We start from the raw sequence: 18597 nt of genomic DNA on the forward strand, positions 1-18597 counted from the left end.
TGTCCATGGGATTCTCCAGGCAAGAATATTGGAGTGGGTTGCTGTGCCCTGCTTCAGATGATTTTCCTGACTCAGGCATCGAACCTGCTACTCTTATGCCTCCTGCTTGGCAGGCAGGTTCTCTACCACTAGTGTTACCTTGGAAGCCCCTCCATAGCTGTGTGTTAATTGCTCAGTAGTGTCTGAATTTTTGGCGACCTCATGGACTGTAGCCTGCCAGGCTCCTCCTCTGTCCATAAAATTCTCCAGGTAGGAATACTGGAGTGAGTTGCCATTTCCTTCTCCAGGGGATCTTCCCAACCCATGGATCAAACCAGGGTCTCCCACATTGTGAGTGGATTCTTTACCATCTGAGCCACCAGGGAAGCCTACAATCTGCAGTCATGTTTCCTTTAGTATCTGACTTCTCTACTGTATTTTATGTTGTGTAAGATAAGGAACATATTTGTCTTTTTCTTTGTTGTATGATGCCAATATTTGGGTTTCCCTGGTGGCTTAGTGGTGAAGAATATGCCTGCCAATGCAAGAAACATGAGTTCGATCCCTGAATCAAGAAAATCCCCTGGAGAAGGAAATGGCAACCCACTCCAGTATTCTTGCCTGGGAAATCCCAAAGACAGAGGAGCCTGTGGGATACAGCCCATGGAGTCACAAGAGAGTCCGACATGACATAGCGACTAATGAACAACAAAAACGCCAATATTTAGAATAATATCTAAAAATTAATCATTGCACAAAACTATTTGCTGAATAAAAAAATGAATGAATGATCAGATAATATGGGCTCTTTTTTAGCTGACCAAAAAAGAAATCCAAATACTGGTGGAAGCTACTGTTTGCCTTCTGATTTTAACATGTAGTTGTAAGGTCAAAATGGCCCAATGATGTTAGATAAAAGAACTCAGACGCCTAAAAGATAATTTAACAAGCTTTAATGGCAGGTGCTCCCAGGCGGGGTTCCCAGACCGAAGCAACTGATGTCAAGGAAGTCCGCGCCCGAACAAAGGCAAGAGGCAGTTTATATAGCTTTACAGTAAGAAACAGCGAAATTTTTCCTGAATAAGGCAAGGTTTGGAGTGGTGGTCCCTCATAGGTCAGTTAACCGGGGGGTAAGACTGGGTTGGTTGCCTGGTCTGCTCAAGGTTATGCTGACACAGTGGAATAGTTCTTGCTGTTTCTGGACAGGAGGGGGAGGTTAGGAGAGGGTTGATTTCTACCAGGAACCGATACATCAAGGACACTCCAGCAGTCGGGGAGGGAATGAAGGAACAGAGCACAATAGTCAGCGTTTTTCTCCACCAGTGGGATAAAAGGAAGGGGGAAGGAGAAGAGGCCAGAATGGCCACTGAGGTCCGACCTTACAGTAGTCATTGCATTCTTCGAGCATAAGAAGAGAAGTAAGGTGATTAAGTTGAGAATGATTAAGATTCCTGACAAAATTGCTGGTCAGTCTCTCTTACAGAGAAATCCATCACATCAATTTTGTCTCTTGGAAGCAGCTCTTTCAAACGTGTAAGGATAAAAGATGCGTGCTAAGTCGATTCAGTCATGTCCAACTCTGTGTAACCTTATGGACTATAGTCCCCCAGGCTCCTCTGTCCATGGGATTCTCCAGACAAGAATAGTGGAGTGGGTTTCCATTTCCTTCTCCAGGGAAATGTTCCAAACCTCTGTGCAGTTTTGTAATTCATGGTTACCTTATTTATTGAACCTGAGCGTGTTTAGAAAGTGAGATTATAGGTGACTTTTGAAATATTTTGAGATCTGACTTATGCCCTTTTTGTGTGGCTAGGAACCAAGTCTGTGAAAGATGTTAAAGAAATGTTCTTTAATGAGGTACCTTCCCTGAAGAGTCTCAAAATTCTCTAATTTGGTGTTGGATTCCTAAAGAAATATAAATTAAATTCTTTGAAACTTGTTTTATGACCTGCTTCTCCTAAAAATTTTCAATCAGCAGATTAGTTTAGTATGTTCTTTAGTCACATCCCTGAGAATTGATAGGAAATCTGTTATTTTATCTTGGAGGTACGTATCTTTTGATTTTTTCACACCACGAGGAAACGCCCTACTCGTTCTCTCCAGACAAAAAGAAGAGACATTTTAAAAAATTGTCTATTTTTTATGATATATACTTTCTAAGCTTGAAAAGAAGAGTTAAAGTTGCTGTCACTGATCTTTTAATTTTCAACAGTGTTTAAGAATAGCAAAGAAAGCCCAAACCATCCTGTGACTTTGGTGTCTGCATTTCATGACTGACCAAACCCAATTTCTGGAAAAACTGATAATGATCAACACTTGTCACCTGAATTTGGTTGATCAAATAAAATAAATTGTTTTTCTGTTCATTCATCCTTAACTGATTAGGCAATTCAGATGAGAAGTCAGACAGAAGGTGATGTGCACATTAATAATCAGTGATTCAAGTAAAATTCCGGTACATACTAGATTCCATGAAAATAATCTTATACTGGATTAGTTGAAAGCATAAAGGGAAAATGGAGAGAAATAAATGACATTTGGGGAAAATCACATTTTTAACTGTTTTAAATAATTTTGTGCCTTTGGCAAATAATGCCTTTAAAGTTAGTAAGGAGGCCCAAGGATATGAGTGTGTGCATCCTTTAATTAAAGTGACCTTTTCAACTGGATTTTTTTTATCCCGATAATCTGTGGTTCACAGAACATTGGAGCAAATGTTATATTCTTGCTAAAACCCAGGAATTTTAGCTGAAAATGCTTTTGCATTTCCGAACATAATGCCATCAAATTACAGCAAGTTTTTGGGTTCCTTGAGGAGCTCCTCGGGCTTGGTGCACCAGGTGTGGACTCCAAGGACAGATAAAATCAAGTGGAATAGACTCGCTGGTGTTCTGCTCCAGCTGATAATCCACACTGCGATGCTGACCTTTTTTTTTTTTTTCCAAATTATAAACCTGAGCAAATTTCTCCATGGTCTTTGATTCCGGCTGATGCCTTTATTTTGCTCTGTGTTCCTCCTTCATGCCTTAAAAAAATTTCTACCTCTTTTCACTCCAGATTCAAAGCCTTCCGTTTTTAATCCCATCTGATTATTGATGCTATTTTCTTCTTATTGTTTCTTTTGCTTAATAACTAGACCTGAACTCACAGGTAGATTTGCCCTGAAGGTAATGAAGCTTAAGCTTTAGGCCTGTCATTTGATCAGCATAGGTTCCTTTCACAGCCCTGGGAGAGGCCTTAGAAATGTATTCACAGCGTCATAAGTTTCTGTAAAATTCACAAAAGTGAGATATTTTAACTTTAATCACTTGTTTTCTCTTAGCCTGCCGACTTTCTTTTCTTTGCTTGACATTCATGATGCCTGGCATTGGAGTGGCTTCTGGCCCTTTGTGGATCCAGTTTAGGGAGAGTTGAGTTAAAGATACATTTCATTTCGTTCTAGTGGGATATAATTTTTTATTCTTAGTCACTGCTGTGCACGCAAGGTATTGCTGCTCACTGTGTATGAATGACTGTCAGCATTAACCCTATCATTCACTGAGAGGACCCAAAACATCTTGACTGGATCAGAATTACTGTCACCATATGGCAGCCTAGTAACAGAATCATGTGAGCAGTCACATGGTACCTACTCTGAAATGTACCAAGAGAGAACTGAATCCACGGAAAAGCTTTTCACATTTTAAGGCTCATGCATGAAACAAATGTGGATTTAGATATTCCCAAATTTGACAGGAATTCTAATGTTTTTTTTTTAAATTCTGTTATTGAGAACAAATTTAAAAATTTTTATTCGCCAAGCTCAAGAGAAGACTTCATTCTTTCAAAAATGACTTAAAATTGGTGTCATACAAAGAGGTAAAAAAAAATGTAAGAAATGCAGTAAAAATTTTAGAATAGCAAATATAATAGTGGTTGTTGCTGTTCAGTTGCTAAGTCATGTGCAACTCTTCCTGACCCCTTGGACTGCAGCATACCAGGCTCCTCTGTCCTCTACTATCTAGATGTACTTATACAATTAATTAAAACATTCTGTACAGTTTTTCTGGATTTGATGATGCTTGAAATTGTCTAGCTTTTAAAACTTTTAATTTATTGCCCTTGCTTCCCTTCCTCAGTTCAGTTCAGTTGCTTAGTTGAGTCCAACTCTTTGAGACCCCATGGACTGCAGCACGCCAGGCTTCCCTGTCCATCACCAACTCTCAGAACTTATTCAAACTCATGTCCATTGAGTCGGTGATGCCATCCAACCATCTCATCCTCTGTTGTCCCCTTCTCCTCCTGCCCTCAATCTTTCCCAGCATCAGGGTCTTTTCCAATGAGTCAACTCTTTGCATCAGGTGGCCAAAGTATTGGAGTTTCAGCTTCAGCATCACTCCTTCCAATGAACACCCAGGACTGGTCTCCTTTAGGATGGACTGGTTGGATTTCCTTGCAGTCCAAGGGACTCTCAAGAGTCTTCTCTGACACCACAGTTCAAAAGCATCAATTCTTCAGCACTCAGCTTTCTTTATAGTCCAACTCTCACATCCATACATGACTACTGGAAAAACCATAGCTTTGACTAGATGGACCTTTGTTGGCAAAATAATGTTTCTGCTTTTTAATACGCTGTCTAGGTTGGTTATAACTTTCCTTCCAAGGAGTAAGCGTCTTTTAATTTCGTGGCTGCAGTCACCATCTACGGTTATTTTGGAGCCCCCCAAAATATAAAATCTGTCACTGTTTCCACTGCTTCCCCATCTATTTTCCATGAAGTGATGGGACCAGATGCCATGATCTTAGTTTAGTCCTTAGTTTATGTCATTAGTTTAAGTCCTTATGGACTAATGAATAAGTTTCCCTTCCTAAATAAATACATTTGTTCCAATTTTGTAATTTATAAATTTATGCTTTATAATTTGTCATGCTCAGTAAAACCTGGAATAGTCCATGCCCTAACTCAATTACCCAGTAACTCAAAAAAAAAAAAAACAACAACAACTATAGTGAAGATTTAGCTAAGTGGATGGGAACTAAATCCAGAATGAGACGACCAGAATAAAATTCTGACTCTAGAGTTTCTTATCTGTGTGACTCTGAGCCAGTTACTTAACATATGTAAACCTCAGTTTATTTTAAAAGGAGGAGGTTGAATTTAGGAAATATGATTTCTTATAATTTACGATAATATACAGAATCTGAAAATGGTGGGCAATCAACTAAATAAAATAATAGAACATTCATGTTGAAAGGAACCTTGGATTTTGTGTAATTTTACATTGGTTCTGTGAATCTCTCACTGCTCCTTCGGATGTGAAGGAGGCGAATTGGATCTAGTTTAGAAACTCACCTAGCCTCCCATTCATTAAACTAATATAGGTCTGCTTTCATTTATATACGAGTCTGTGTAAGATTTAGTTTGAACAAGGTGTTTTGTGACTGTGTGTGTTTGAACACCACTGCTCCTGTCCAATCCTTGTGTGCATGCTAAGTCACTTCAGCCATGTCTGACTCTGTGACCCTATGGGCTGCAGCCCGCCAGACTCTTCTGTCCATGGGATCCTCCAGGCAAGGATACTGGAGTGGGTTTCTACTTCCTACTTCAGGGGATCTTCCCAACCCAGAGACTGCACCAGTGTCTCCTATGTCGCCTGCATTGGCAGGCAGGCTCTTTATCACTGGGTCGCCACCTGGGAAGCCCCATCCCATCCATATATATATATATATATGAAACCAACTGAAAGCATTAGTAAAAATATTAAACGTTGCAAACAAGTAGTAATCTGTTCTCCATATGATCTGAATCTCATATGTGGTAATAAGATGTTATTTAAAAGTAAACAAGGCAATGCTGACCACAGCAAATTCTGCTGTCCAGATAAGAGCTTAAATCTTCAATGAAAATGGGATAATGACAATAAGCAACTTGAGGAAACATAAGCTTCCCCCCAACTGAAGGAATACCAAGTTTCCCACAGTACAGAAGACTGAGCTCCCTGGTGCTTTCTGTTTGGTTGGATATTTTTAACCATTGTTGAAGGAAATTATGTACTCAGACAGCAGGAGGACTTGATAAGGAGTTAAATACTTGAATTTTTATATACATTCCCAAGGATCTGTTCCATTGTTTTTAATATTTTTAATTGTACTTTTAATTAGAAAACGTGATTTCTTTATAGCTTTTATTCAAATAGCCTGACAGAATAATCTCAATCCCGCTTTAATTTGACAGTTCTTTAACTATATGAATCAGCTCTATCCAACAAATATCTTCATTTCCAATTAAAAATTAATTGTTTTTTGACAGGACCTAAAGATACTTTCTTTGATGTTTATAAGTCACTGAGAAGAAAAAGTTACTCAGCCTCTCTGGAGTTTACTTTCAATTTTAGCGATCTTCATGTGCCTTCTGGCAACTCTCCCTTAACACATTTTTATTGCAATTAGCATTCCTCCTGAATTCCTGATTCCAAGAAATATTTTGCAAGTTTTGTTGTTGTTATGTGTGTGTGTGTGTGTAATTGTGTGTTAGAATGATTTGTTCTTCACTTAGCATATTTTAGTATTTCAATTTCTTTTTAATCATCCTTAACTATGTGTCCTTAGGGAAGTAAAGCTCCTTTTTAGTTTAAATATTGCTTCTTCTAGCATTTTCCACCACGGCTCTCTCCATGCACTGGCACCTACATGTTCTGATTTACTACAGCTTTATCGGCAAGCATCCTACTCAAGTTAAATGGCTCTATTTATGTGTCTTTTAATATAACTTATAATATTTCTTCAACAAAATTTTCTGCACATGAAGTCTAACTGCTTTTCTGGCCACTGCTACAAGGACCCAGTCGACCCTCTCATATGCTTGAATCCCCTTTTGGGGAGAAGAGTTGCGAGTGGAGTAACAGTGGAAGACAAGCACTTTTATGAAAGAGTCTAAATATTTTTAAAAAGGCCACGTGAGTCTGCCAGTGTTGGAAGTTAAACTTTGTGTCGTCCCGATATTTAAATTGACTAGAGGATGTTGTATTGATAAGAAACAAGTGCAAGAAATTTTGTTTATTTTACTGTTCAACCTAGTAAATTAGGGATTATTAGGAAAGCTGCTGCTAAGTCACTTCAGTCGTGTCCGATCTGTGCAACCCCACAGACGGAAGCCCACCAGGCTTCCCTGCCCCTGGGATTCTCCAGGCAAGAACACTGGAGTGGGTTGCCATTTCCTTCTAGATTAATTGAAAAAAAATGCAGAAGTTCCATTTCAGCTACACATCTAAGCGAATTAGTGTTAGGCGTATAGAGACCTTAGGAGAGCATTAACCACTTTCCCCCCAGCCACAGATACGTTTTCTAAAATGGTCAGACTCCCTTCTCACCAGCACGAAGAATGATGAGTTAGTGGAGAGTGAAAAAGTCAACAGGCTAACAAGAGTATTACACAGTATAGATCATGTGTCCCTATAACTTGAAAGAAATAAAGGTTCAGGGAATGATAGCATGAATGCCAATGGCTGCACATAACAGAATTCAGCAGAAGCCAACAGATGCAGGTGCTGCTGACCAGAAGCCGCGGGCCTCTTATCATGGCTCTTTATAAGCTCCTAAGTTCGAGATGATCACCAGGAGAGCAAGGCATGAAGAGAAATCACATCATTATTTTGTTTGCAACTGCAATGTCTGAAATACTTGGAATATATTAAGATGTTGCTTTTTGTCACCAGCTGGAGTTGGGGCTAGAAATAGAAATAAAGATGAGTAAATGAACATTCAAAGGGAATAACCTTTTTTTAACACCACTGCAAGTGGCCTGGTAATTCATAACGATGATAAGAATGACAGTATCAAACAACTCATTTACTGGTACTAGTTTGAACACTATAGTTTTTGAAGCATATCTCAAGATATGAATGTTTGCTTTTTGTTCATCTGGTTTCTGTCACTGAAATTTTTCTGCATTAAGAGTAGATCAGGAAGATGTGGTAAGAAGGAGTGGGTGTGATGTGTGTAAAAGTTCCTGCCAAGCGAGAAATGTAGAGGTTGAAAGAGAAGAGAAGTCCAGTTTAGAGAGAGGAAGCGAAGGTCAGATGTTCAGAACTGAGTATCTTATTTCAACATTTTGAGGATAGCAGACACAAGGGTGTGTGTGAGACTGCACTGAAAAATGTTGGGGGGATTTCATCGTTTGTCAGGGTGTAGCCTCAGGCACCCAAAAGACAAGTGCCCCCGGGGGGTGGGGGGCAGCACCAGGGAAGAAGACAAGGCGGTAATAGGAGCCTGGAGGTGAGTTACAGTCCCTCTCTTGTTTTCTCATTTTCCAAGCACGCTATTCCAAATATTTGATAATTCTTGGGTGCTTGAGTAGGAAAGACAGAATTAAACTTAAAAGAAGGAACATATAAATCCTATTTATCAAGAATAGGATTTCCAGAGTAAGATTTTGTTAGTTGAAGAAAAGAAATGGTTTCATTTTCAGTCAGAATATGTAAATTATAAGCCCATTCTTTTTTTTTTTTTTTTAACCAAACTAATTGTTATAATTTTGGGATGACTTCCAGACTTTTAAACTTTATTTCTTTTAATGTCTTCTGTTAGTAAAATGATTTTACAAATTTTTTTGATTGTCCCACCCACAAGGGCCACATGCCCTTCCTACTGCTGTCATTAAGTGATTGAAATCCATGCTGACTTTGTGCTGTGGGAGGAAATTAGGGGTGTTGCTATCTATCAGCGGAGAAGGCAATGGCAAGCCACTCCAGTGCTCTTGCCTAGAAAATCCCATGGGTGTAGGAGCCTGGTAGGCTGCAGTCCGTGGGGTCTCTAGGGGTCGGACACGACTGAGCAACTTCACTTTCACTTTTCACTTTCACACATTGGAGAAGGAAATGGCAACCCACTCCAGTGTTCTTGCCTGGAGAATCCCAGGGACAGTGGAGCCTGGTGGGCTTCCGTCTATGGGGTCGCACAGAGTCGGACACGACTGAAGCGCCTTAGCAGCAGCAGCAGCACACAAGCAATGAAATACTGGCAAAGACTGTCAAAATAACTTTTTCTTCAGAACTCTGAAATTAACCGAATGCATGCAACAAAATGAGAAGCATTTATTCAAGAAAAATAGCAGAGTTTGTAGCTTTTTATCTTGACCTGTTTTAATCCTCTATCTCCAATTCTGTGACAATCTTGAAAACTGGCAGCCTTGCAACTTCTGGAAGGACAGACTGTTCAGAAGCACCTCACCCACTCCCAGATCACTGCTGTACTCTGATTTGTCTAGCAGTGTCCTGGAAAAGCCACATTCATAGGATGTTGTTGCTATTTGACCCTGGGAAGGAGGGGAAAAGTTATTTCCATATTTGCTACATTATCCAAACTGTTCAATTTTAAACAAAAATTATAAGACATGCAAAGAGATAACAAAGTTTTGTCTACCATTTGTAGGGAAAAAAGCAGCCAAGAACAAACAATGCCCTTAGAAGATTCAAATGTTAGACTTAGTACACAAAGATTTTAAATCTACCATTATGAAGAGGTTCAAAAAAATAAAGGAAACTGTATCTAATGGATTAAAGTAGAACATGAAAACAGCCTGCCCATTGGCAAAAGTTGGTTGGCTTATTGGTTCAAACCTTTCAGAAAATCTCCAAACAAGTATTAGATGAAAAGTGAAATGAACAGAGAGTTAGCTGCAGACTATGGCTCTGATGGTAAAGAATTTGTCTGCAGTGCAGGAGACCTGGGTTCAATTCCTGGGTTGGGAAGATCCCCTGGAGGAGGGCACAGCAACCCACTCCAGTATTCTTGCCTGGAGAATCCCCATAGACAGAGGAGCTTGGCAGGCTACAGTCCATGGGTTTGCCAGGAGTCAGAAATGACTGAGCGACTAATCACACACACACACACACACACACACACACACACACGTAGGGCATACACCCTGGTGGCTTAGACATTAAAGGATCCACCTGCAATTCAGGAGACCCGGATTCATTCCCTGGATTGGGAAGACTCCCTGGAGGAGGAGATCGCAACTCACTCCAGTATTTTTCCCTGGAGAATTCCATGGACAGAGGAGCCTGACAGACTACAGTCCAAGGGATTGCAAAGAGTTGGACATGACTGAGTGACTAACACTTTCATCCACTCATGTGAATAATAATGTCTCACCACATAGATAATATCAATAAAAGAAATTATAAAAAAGATACAAGTAGAGATCATGGAGTTAAAAAGTACAGTAACATATTAAAAACTTCACTGTAAGGCTTCAACAATGGATTAGCTCTGGCAGAAGAAAAGTTTGATAAACTTCAAGAAGATGTATATATTAAGATAATCCAGTCAGAAGAACAGAAAAAAATAAGAATGAAAAGGATGAACAGAGCCTCAGAGACCCATGGGACACCACCAAGTCTACCAGAATCAAAACAATGAGACTCCCAGAGGGAGAGAACAAATAAGAGAGAGAGAATATTTGAAGAGAGAATAGCCAAATCTTTCCAATATGATGAAAAACATTTAGGCTACTCGTCCGTATTGGGAGATGTGGCTTTTATATATATCTAACAACACGGTTCATTTCTGAATCTTCTCTAATCCTTTTCATTTAGCTTGATAACTGGTCAATTTTACCCAGGTAATAATTCATGGCTGTGTGAATTATTATAACTAACTCAGTAAACAAAACACAGTAACTTTTTTGCTTTGCCCAACTATTTTCAGAGAAGCTCCAGGTTCCCTAGGTACTTGGTCTCTCTTTCAAATTATTGCAGGCAATTACCATATCAAATGTTTTAACACTAAAAACGTATGTCTATTTTTAAAACCTGTGATATTATTTCCTTGTCATCCTCTGTTTCATTGCCAATCAATGACATTTGTTTCAGGATTTGATTATAATATCATGCCATTTCTGAATACTAGTTCTTTATTATTGCATCTGAATTACATGGTTTTAAACAATGCTAAATGGGGTGCTAGTTTACTCAAAACTATTTCTTAAGAATATTTCTTAAAGAGATGGGAATACCAGACCACCTTACTTGCCTCCTGAGAAATCTGTATATAGATCAAGAAGCAACAGTCAGAACTGGACATGGAACAACAGACTGGTTAAAAATTGGTAAAGGAGTACATCAAGGCTGTATATTGTCACCCTACTTATTTAACTTATATGCAAAGTACATCATGAGAAACGCTGGGCTGGATGAAGCACAAGCTGGAACCAAGATTGCCAGGAGAAATATCAATAAGCTCAGATATGCAGGTGACACCACCCTTAAGGCAGAAAGCGAAGAACTAAAGAGCCTCTTGATGAAATTGAAAGAGGAGAGTGAAAAAGTTGGCTTAAAACTCAACATTCAGAAAGCTAAGATAGTGGCATCCGGTCCCATCACTTCATGGCAAATAGATGGGGAAACAATGGAAACAGTGACAGACTTTATTTCCCTTGGGCTCCAAAATCACTGCAGAGGGTGACTGCAGCCATGAAATGAAAAGATGCTTGCTCCTTGGAAGAAAAGCTATGACAAATCTAGACAGCTTATTAAAAAGAAGAAACATTACTGACAAAGGTCCATATAGTCAATGCTGTGTAGGCCACTCCAGTACTCTTGCCTAGAGAATCCCATGGACGGAGGAGCCTGGTAGGCTGCAGTCCATGGGGTCGCTAAGGGTCGGACACTACTGAGTGACTTCACTTTCACTTTCACACATTGGAAAAGGAAATGGCGACCCACTCCAGTGTTCTTGCCTGGAGAATCCCAGGGATAGGGAAGCCTGGTGGGCTTCCGTCTATGGGGTCACACAGAGTCGGACACGACTGAAGTGACTTAGCAGCAGTAGCAGCAGTGGTTCTTCCATTAGTCTTGTATGGATGTGAGAGCTGGACTATAAAGAAAGCTGAGCACCAAAGAATTGATGCTTTTGAACTGTGGTGTTGGAGAAGACTCTTGAGAGCCCCGTGGACAGCAAGGAGATCAAATCAGTCAATCCTAAAGGAAATCAGTCCTGAGTGTTCATTGGAAGGACTCATGCTGAAGCTCCAATACTTTGACCACCTGATGCAAAGAATTGACTCATTTGAAAAGACCCTGATGCTGGGAAAGGTTGAAGGCAAGAGAAGGGGACGACAGAGGATGAGATGGTTGGATGGCATCATTGGCTCAATGGGTGTGAATTTGAGCAAACTCAGGGAGATAATAAAGGACAGGCAGCCTGGAGCGCAGCAGTCCATGGGGTTGGAGAGAGTTAGACGTGACTGAGCAACTGAACCGAACGAAGTAGGATAACTCTGTTTTATTTAAAATCACACATGCATCTCTCAACGTAACGTTTATATTCCCAAATGCTAAATTACAGATTCATTTGCTCTGACTGTAATAGTATTTTGAAAATAAAGAATAAATAATATCTAAAACAGTAATCATTTTACTGTCTAAAAAGGTGTTATTATTATAATGACTAATAATGAGAGATATAGTCTTAAAACTGAATCATTCTATTAAATAGGTAAATGCACTATTTAATACCCTATAGTTTAAAGTTTCATGGAGGTGCATCTTTATCTTGAAAGGAGAACACATTTTAAAGATTATTAAGACAAAAGAGAACACTATCACTTATTCTTGAGCAACCATTTTAAAAACAAGAATAAACAAATTTGGAAACTCAAAAATCAAGGTTTTTTTTGGTCTGTTTCTTTGTATTTATGTTATAGTCTCTTAATATGCCATCTTTTTTATTTTAAGGCCCATTCACAGGACTCCATCTGAACACAACATTGTGTGGAAGATGCTGAAAACAATTCCAGATTTAACCTCTCAACTACTTGATGAGCATCTGAAAATACTTAGTAAGAATGTTATTTCTGAAACCTGGATAAAAGGCAGCACAGGTAAACTGACTAATCTGAAAGGAAATTTGGCAAGACAAAACGTGTATCACTATTTTGAGTTGTCTGTCATAATAATCTTAATTTCACTTGACATGCTAGAATGTACTGTTTGGATGTATATCATTTGTAAAGTAATAAGCAATGAAACAAATTCACATTTTGGTAATTAGATTTTAAAGATATACAGTGGTGTTTCCCCCTTTTGAACATGCATCAGAATCACTCAGGACTCACTGAAATGTGCTGCTGTGCTCAGCACCTAAGGTTTCTGATTCAGTAGATTTAGGATGAAGCTTAATTTGCATTTCCAGTAACATTCCAGAGGTTTCTGCTAATCTGGGAACCACACTTTGAAAGCCATTCATTGACACACACATTTGATAACAATCTAGCATTGATTTTCATAGTTAAGACAGTAAGTGGTCAAAGTACTTATTTGACTGACCCAGATATTGAGGGGAAAAAAAAAAAATCAGACAAATTTTAGTTAAGTTTTCCATTTTAATTTCTACTGCCCTGACCAGGGATATAATGGATGCATTAATAGAATCATTTTATATGTTAATATTTTGGGGTGGTGGCATATAAATAAACACACACGCAGAGTCACACACACACACACACCTAAACCAACAGAGTTAAACATTATTCTTTTGCATTTGTTTAATACCTATTAGAAAATTATGAAAAGGCAAAAACATATGACACTGAAAGATGAACCTCCCTGGTCAGTAGATGTCCAATATGCTATTAGGGAATAGCAGAGAAATAGCTCCAGAAAGAATGAAGAGGCAGATCCAGAGCAGAAATGACACCCACTTGTGGATGTATCGGGGGGTGAAAGTAAACTCCAGTGCTGAAAGAACAATATTGAATAAATCAAGGTAAACTGGATGTGGTCAAACAGGAGATGGCAAGAGTGAACATCGACATTTTAGGAATCAGTGAACTAAAATGGATGGGAATGGGAGAACTTAATTCACATGACCATCATATCTACTAGGGGAAAGCATCCCTTAGAAGGAATGGAGTAAACCTCGTTGTCAACAAAAGAGTCCAAAATGCAGTACATGGGTGTAATCTAAAAGCGACAGAATGATCTCGGTTTGATTCCAAGGTAACCATTCTACATCACAGTAACCCAAACTTATGCCCCAACAACTCATGCGGAAGAAGTCTATGAAGACCTACAAGAACGTTTAGAACTAATGCACACACACACACACAAAATGTTCTTTTCCTCACAGGGGATTAGAATGCAAAAGCAAGAAGTCAAGAGACACCTGGAATAACAGGCGAATTTGACCTTGGTGTACAAAATGAAGCAGGGCAAAGGCTAACAATTTTGTCAAGAAAACACAGTGGTCATAGCAGACACCCTCTTCCAACAACACAAGAGACAACTCTACATATGGGCATCACCAGATGGTCAATACTGAAATCAGATTGATTATATCCTTTGCAGACAAAGATGGAGAAACTGTATACAGTCATTCAAAACGAGACTTGGAGCTGACTGTGACTCAGATCATGAGCTCCGTAGTGCAACTTTCAGACATAAATTGAAGAAAGTATGGAAAACCACTGGGCCTTCAGATAGGACCTAAATAAAATCCCTTATGATTATACAATAGAAGCGACACATAGATTTAAGTGATTAGATCTGATAGCCAGAGTGCCTGAAGAACAATGGATGGAGGTTTGCAACATTGTGAAGGAGGCAGTGACCAAACCCACTCAAGAGAAAAAGAAATCCAAGAAGGAAAATGGCTCTGAGGAGGCCATGCAAATGGCTGAGAAAAGAAGGGAAGCGAAAGGAAAAGGAAAAAGGAAAAGAAATGCCCAACTGATGCAGAGTTCTGGAGAACTGCACGGAGAGAAAAGAAAGCCTTCATAGATGAACCATGAAAAGAATTAGAAGAAATTGATAGAATGTGAAAGACTAGAGATCTCTTCAAGAAAATTAGAGATACCAAGGGAAAACTTCATACACAGATGGGCACAATAAAGGGTAGAAATGGCAAGGACCAAACAGAAACAGATATAATTAAGAAGAGGTGGCAGAGATACACAGAAGAATTGTAGAAAAGAAGGTCTTAACGGCGTGGATATCCACAATGGTGTGATCACTCACCTAGAGCCAGACACCCTGCAGTGTGGAGTCAAGTGGACCTTAGGAAGCATTCCTATGAACAAAGCTAGTGGAGGTGATGGAATGCCAGCCGAGCTATTTCAAATCCTGAAAGATGCTGCTGCAAAAGAAGATGTTGCTGCACTCCATATGCCAGAAAATTTGGAAATCATCAATGGCCACAGGACTGGAAAAGGTCAGTTTTCATTCCAATCCCAAAGGAAGGCAATGCCAAAGAACGTTCAAACTACTGTGCAATTGTGCTCATCTCACACACTAGCAAAGTGATGCTCAAAATCCTCCAAGCCAAGCTTCAACAGTACATGAACCGAGAACTTCCAGACGTTCAAGCTGGATTTAGAAAAGGCGGAGGAATCAGAGACCAAATTGCCAACATAAAAAAAAAATTCCACATATATTTTGTGTTGAATTCTCCACAATGAATGTATATTTATGTGCTAGTGTTTGTAAATAGTTATTAGTTTTTTTATAAAAGGTTTTAAAACTAAAAATTAGAAGCAAATACTGTATTCTCCAGGTGGTGTAATGACTTGTGTGATAAACTGATAAAATATGAACTTTCATTTCTTAATAAACTTTAGAATGTGAAGAGTTATGTTAAATAAGACTTTGCAATTCATTTCGATAGTGCGTATTTTTAAATACGTCGATCACTTTTATTCCCTGTGTTTATGCCCACACGGGCTGTAGCCCTTCTCTTGAGCTTGTAAGGCATCGAATTCTGGCAAGTCACTTGTGCTTCACTATCAAAGCAGTCAACTCATTAAATATCCGACCTTTGTAAATCTCTTTGTTCATCCAACTCTAAAAACAACCAAATGAACCAGGTCCAACCAGGTGTCTTTCTTTTTCCCTTATCTTTATTCATATGTGCATTTCCCTCCCTCTGCTGTTATTTAAAGTATTCCCCCTAGAAACCTCTCATCACCAGGCTGCTGACTTTCAATCTGCTGCCAAGGCTTTGGTTTCTTTCTTGTAATTCTGCACAGCTGTTTGCACCTTCTGGTCTCTTTTCTGGTCATAGGATTTTTTGGAGTTTCATCATTTAAGGCAGCTTCCTAAGCTTAGCGTTACTCACTTAGCCTCTCGTGAATTGTTTTCTTAAACAATAAAATATTAACAAGAGCAGCAATTTCTTGATTTCAAATACTGAATAATACATCTTTCTAGCTTAGGGGAAAATGGTACTAAGACATGATTACTATATGAAGATCATAATATATGAAGATTATTTATGCTACTATAATGAAATATATATATATATATATATAGTACATATGGTAAACCCTATATACTATATAGATATAGTTTACTTAATTTAATTGATCCCAAGAGTTTCCTACAGGATCTCATTTCATGGCCTGGGCAGAGGGCATTATTTAAGACTTTCAAACTAAAGTTCAGAAAGCTAAGAAAATTAGCTTAGAAGAGAATCCAATTTAATGGCTAATATGGAATTGGATCATAGATAAAAGTTTTATTAATATCTACCTTTAAATTAACATTGCAACATTGCTATAAAATTATTGACATAGGGATTTTTGTCTCTTAATATATATATGCCAATTTTGCTCTTTTCTTTACTTGAAGTCCACTAAGTCTTAATGTTATTTCTCTGCTATTTCTTTCAATTTATTCCCTTTTAGTTTTACTTTCTATGAGGTTATAGCTCAAAAACTCCATAGTGCCTCATTTTTAAATATTATATTTTTTAGATTTTTTAGATTACTAAACCTTAAATATATCTTAGCGTGCATAGACTTTATTTTCTGTGGTGGCTTAAATTTCACATAGCATATGAAAACATAGTAGTTACATCTCATGAAAAATTTAATGGGCACCTTCCCTGTATATAAATGAACCATAATTCGAACAATATGCTCTTACAATAGCGGTAATAAAGTATTTAACCTTACCGTAAAGACTATGGCTCTCTTAAAGCAAACAGGGCCTTGAAGAATGTATATTGATTCTAAAGTGTACCTGTGCCTTCACTGCAACTAAGGTATTCTCCATGTCCTAAAGATTCATCCTTGAAAGTTGCATTAATTTTCTCAAAACCTCACAAACGTCTCTTGGATAGGGTGTGCATGTGTGCTTAGTTATATCCGACTCTTTGAGATCCCATGGCCTATAGCCCACCAGGTTCCTCTGTCCATGGAATTTTCCAGGCAAGAACACTGCAGTGGGTTGCCATTTCCTTCTCCAGGGGATCTGCGCAACCCAGGGATCGAACCTGCGTCTCTCATGTCTCCTGCATTGGCAGGTGGATCTCTACCACAATACTGCCTGGGGATCCTCTTGAGTGAGAGGAAGGTAGAAGTGAAACTGGAACCTGAAATGCAGATAAACACTGAAAAACGTTTCTGGAGATTTAATATGGGATTTTAAGTATTGGACTAAATATTGTAATTAGGTAAGTCTTTTTCATTTGCATTTCTAAAAGTTTATTAAAGCTATCCAAAAATTTTTTAAGTAATCTTTTTATTGGTAAAATTTGGTTATTTATATAGTTTTGAAATTTTAATCTATTTAAACTTGAATAGTGATTTCAGCAACATAAAAATCTGAATATTGGAAAAATAAAAAAATATATGTAGATAATTTGACTTAGCATGACAATTTCTGAATTGGAGATTGAACTTAGAAATATATGATTCTCCCAAGAATACATAATGGGTGCAAACCTGGGACTAAACCCAGACCTCCTAAACCAGTACTTGATCCGTCTATAGTATCTTATCTTGAAAAGAAAAGATTATCAGTATGTAGTAAATCATTTAAAATGGTATCTACCTGAAGACCTAAGGGTAAGACTGGAAACCATAAAACTCCTAGAAGAGAACATAAGCCAAAGAGTCTTTGATATAAATTGTAGCAATAGTGTTCGAGTGTATTTCCTAAAGCAGAGGAAATAAAAGTAAATATAAGCAAGTGGAACCTAATTAAACGTAAAAGCTCTTGCACAGAAGAGGAAAAGACAACTTACTTAATGGGGAAAGTTTTTTTGTAAGTAATGTGACTTTTATATAAATGGAGTTAATATCCAAAATATTTAAACAACTCATACAACTCAACATCGGAAACATAATCAATTAAAAATGAGCTGAATAGATATTTTTCAAAGAATACATACAAATGGTCAACAGACATAGGAAAAGATGCTCAATCTCACTATCAGGGGAATGCAAATTAAAACCAAAATGGAATACTATGTTACACGTGTTAGAATGGCTATCATCGAAAAGACCAGAAATGGCAAATGTTGGCAAGGATATGGAGAAAAGGAAACATTTGTGAGCTGTTAGTAAGGATGAAAAATGGTGCAGCCACTGTGGGAAGCAGTATGGAGGTTTCTCAAAATACTAGGATAAGACCCAGCAGCCCCATTTCTGGGTGTTCGTCTAAAGAAACCAAAAACACTCATTTGAACATGCACCCAGTATTCGTAGCAACGTTATTTCCAACTGCACAAGTGTCCATCTACAGATGAATGAATGCAGAAGATTGAACACTATTCAGCCATAAAAATAATATTTTGCCATTTGTAGCAACATGAACAGACTTAGAGGTTATTATGTTGAGTGAAATAACTCAGGGTTGG

The 18597-nt window shown here is 38.4% G+C and overlaps 1 protein-coding gene across 1 annotated transcript in view; it reads left to right on the plus strand.

The window, feature by feature from the left end:
• CNBD1 (cyclic nucleotide binding domain containing 1) overlaps window positions 1-18597 on the plus strand; it is a 500682-nt gene that overhangs the window by 274678 nt on the left and 207407 nt on the right. The window contains exon 5 of the mRNA XM_088844600.1: window positions 12696-12841. Within this exon, the coding sequence (XP_088700726.1) occupies window positions 12696-12841 (146 nt within the window). The remainder of the gene's footprint in view (window positions 1-12695; window positions 12842-18597) is intronic.

Source organism: Moschus berezovskii, chromosome 16 (genome assembly GCF_049115385.1).
Source record: "Moschus berezovskii isolate FMDL1 chromosome 16, NW_MosBer_1.0, whole genome shotgun sequence".
NCBI lineage: Eukaryota > Metazoa > Chordata > Mammalia > Artiodactyla > Moschidae > Moschus > Moschus berezovskii.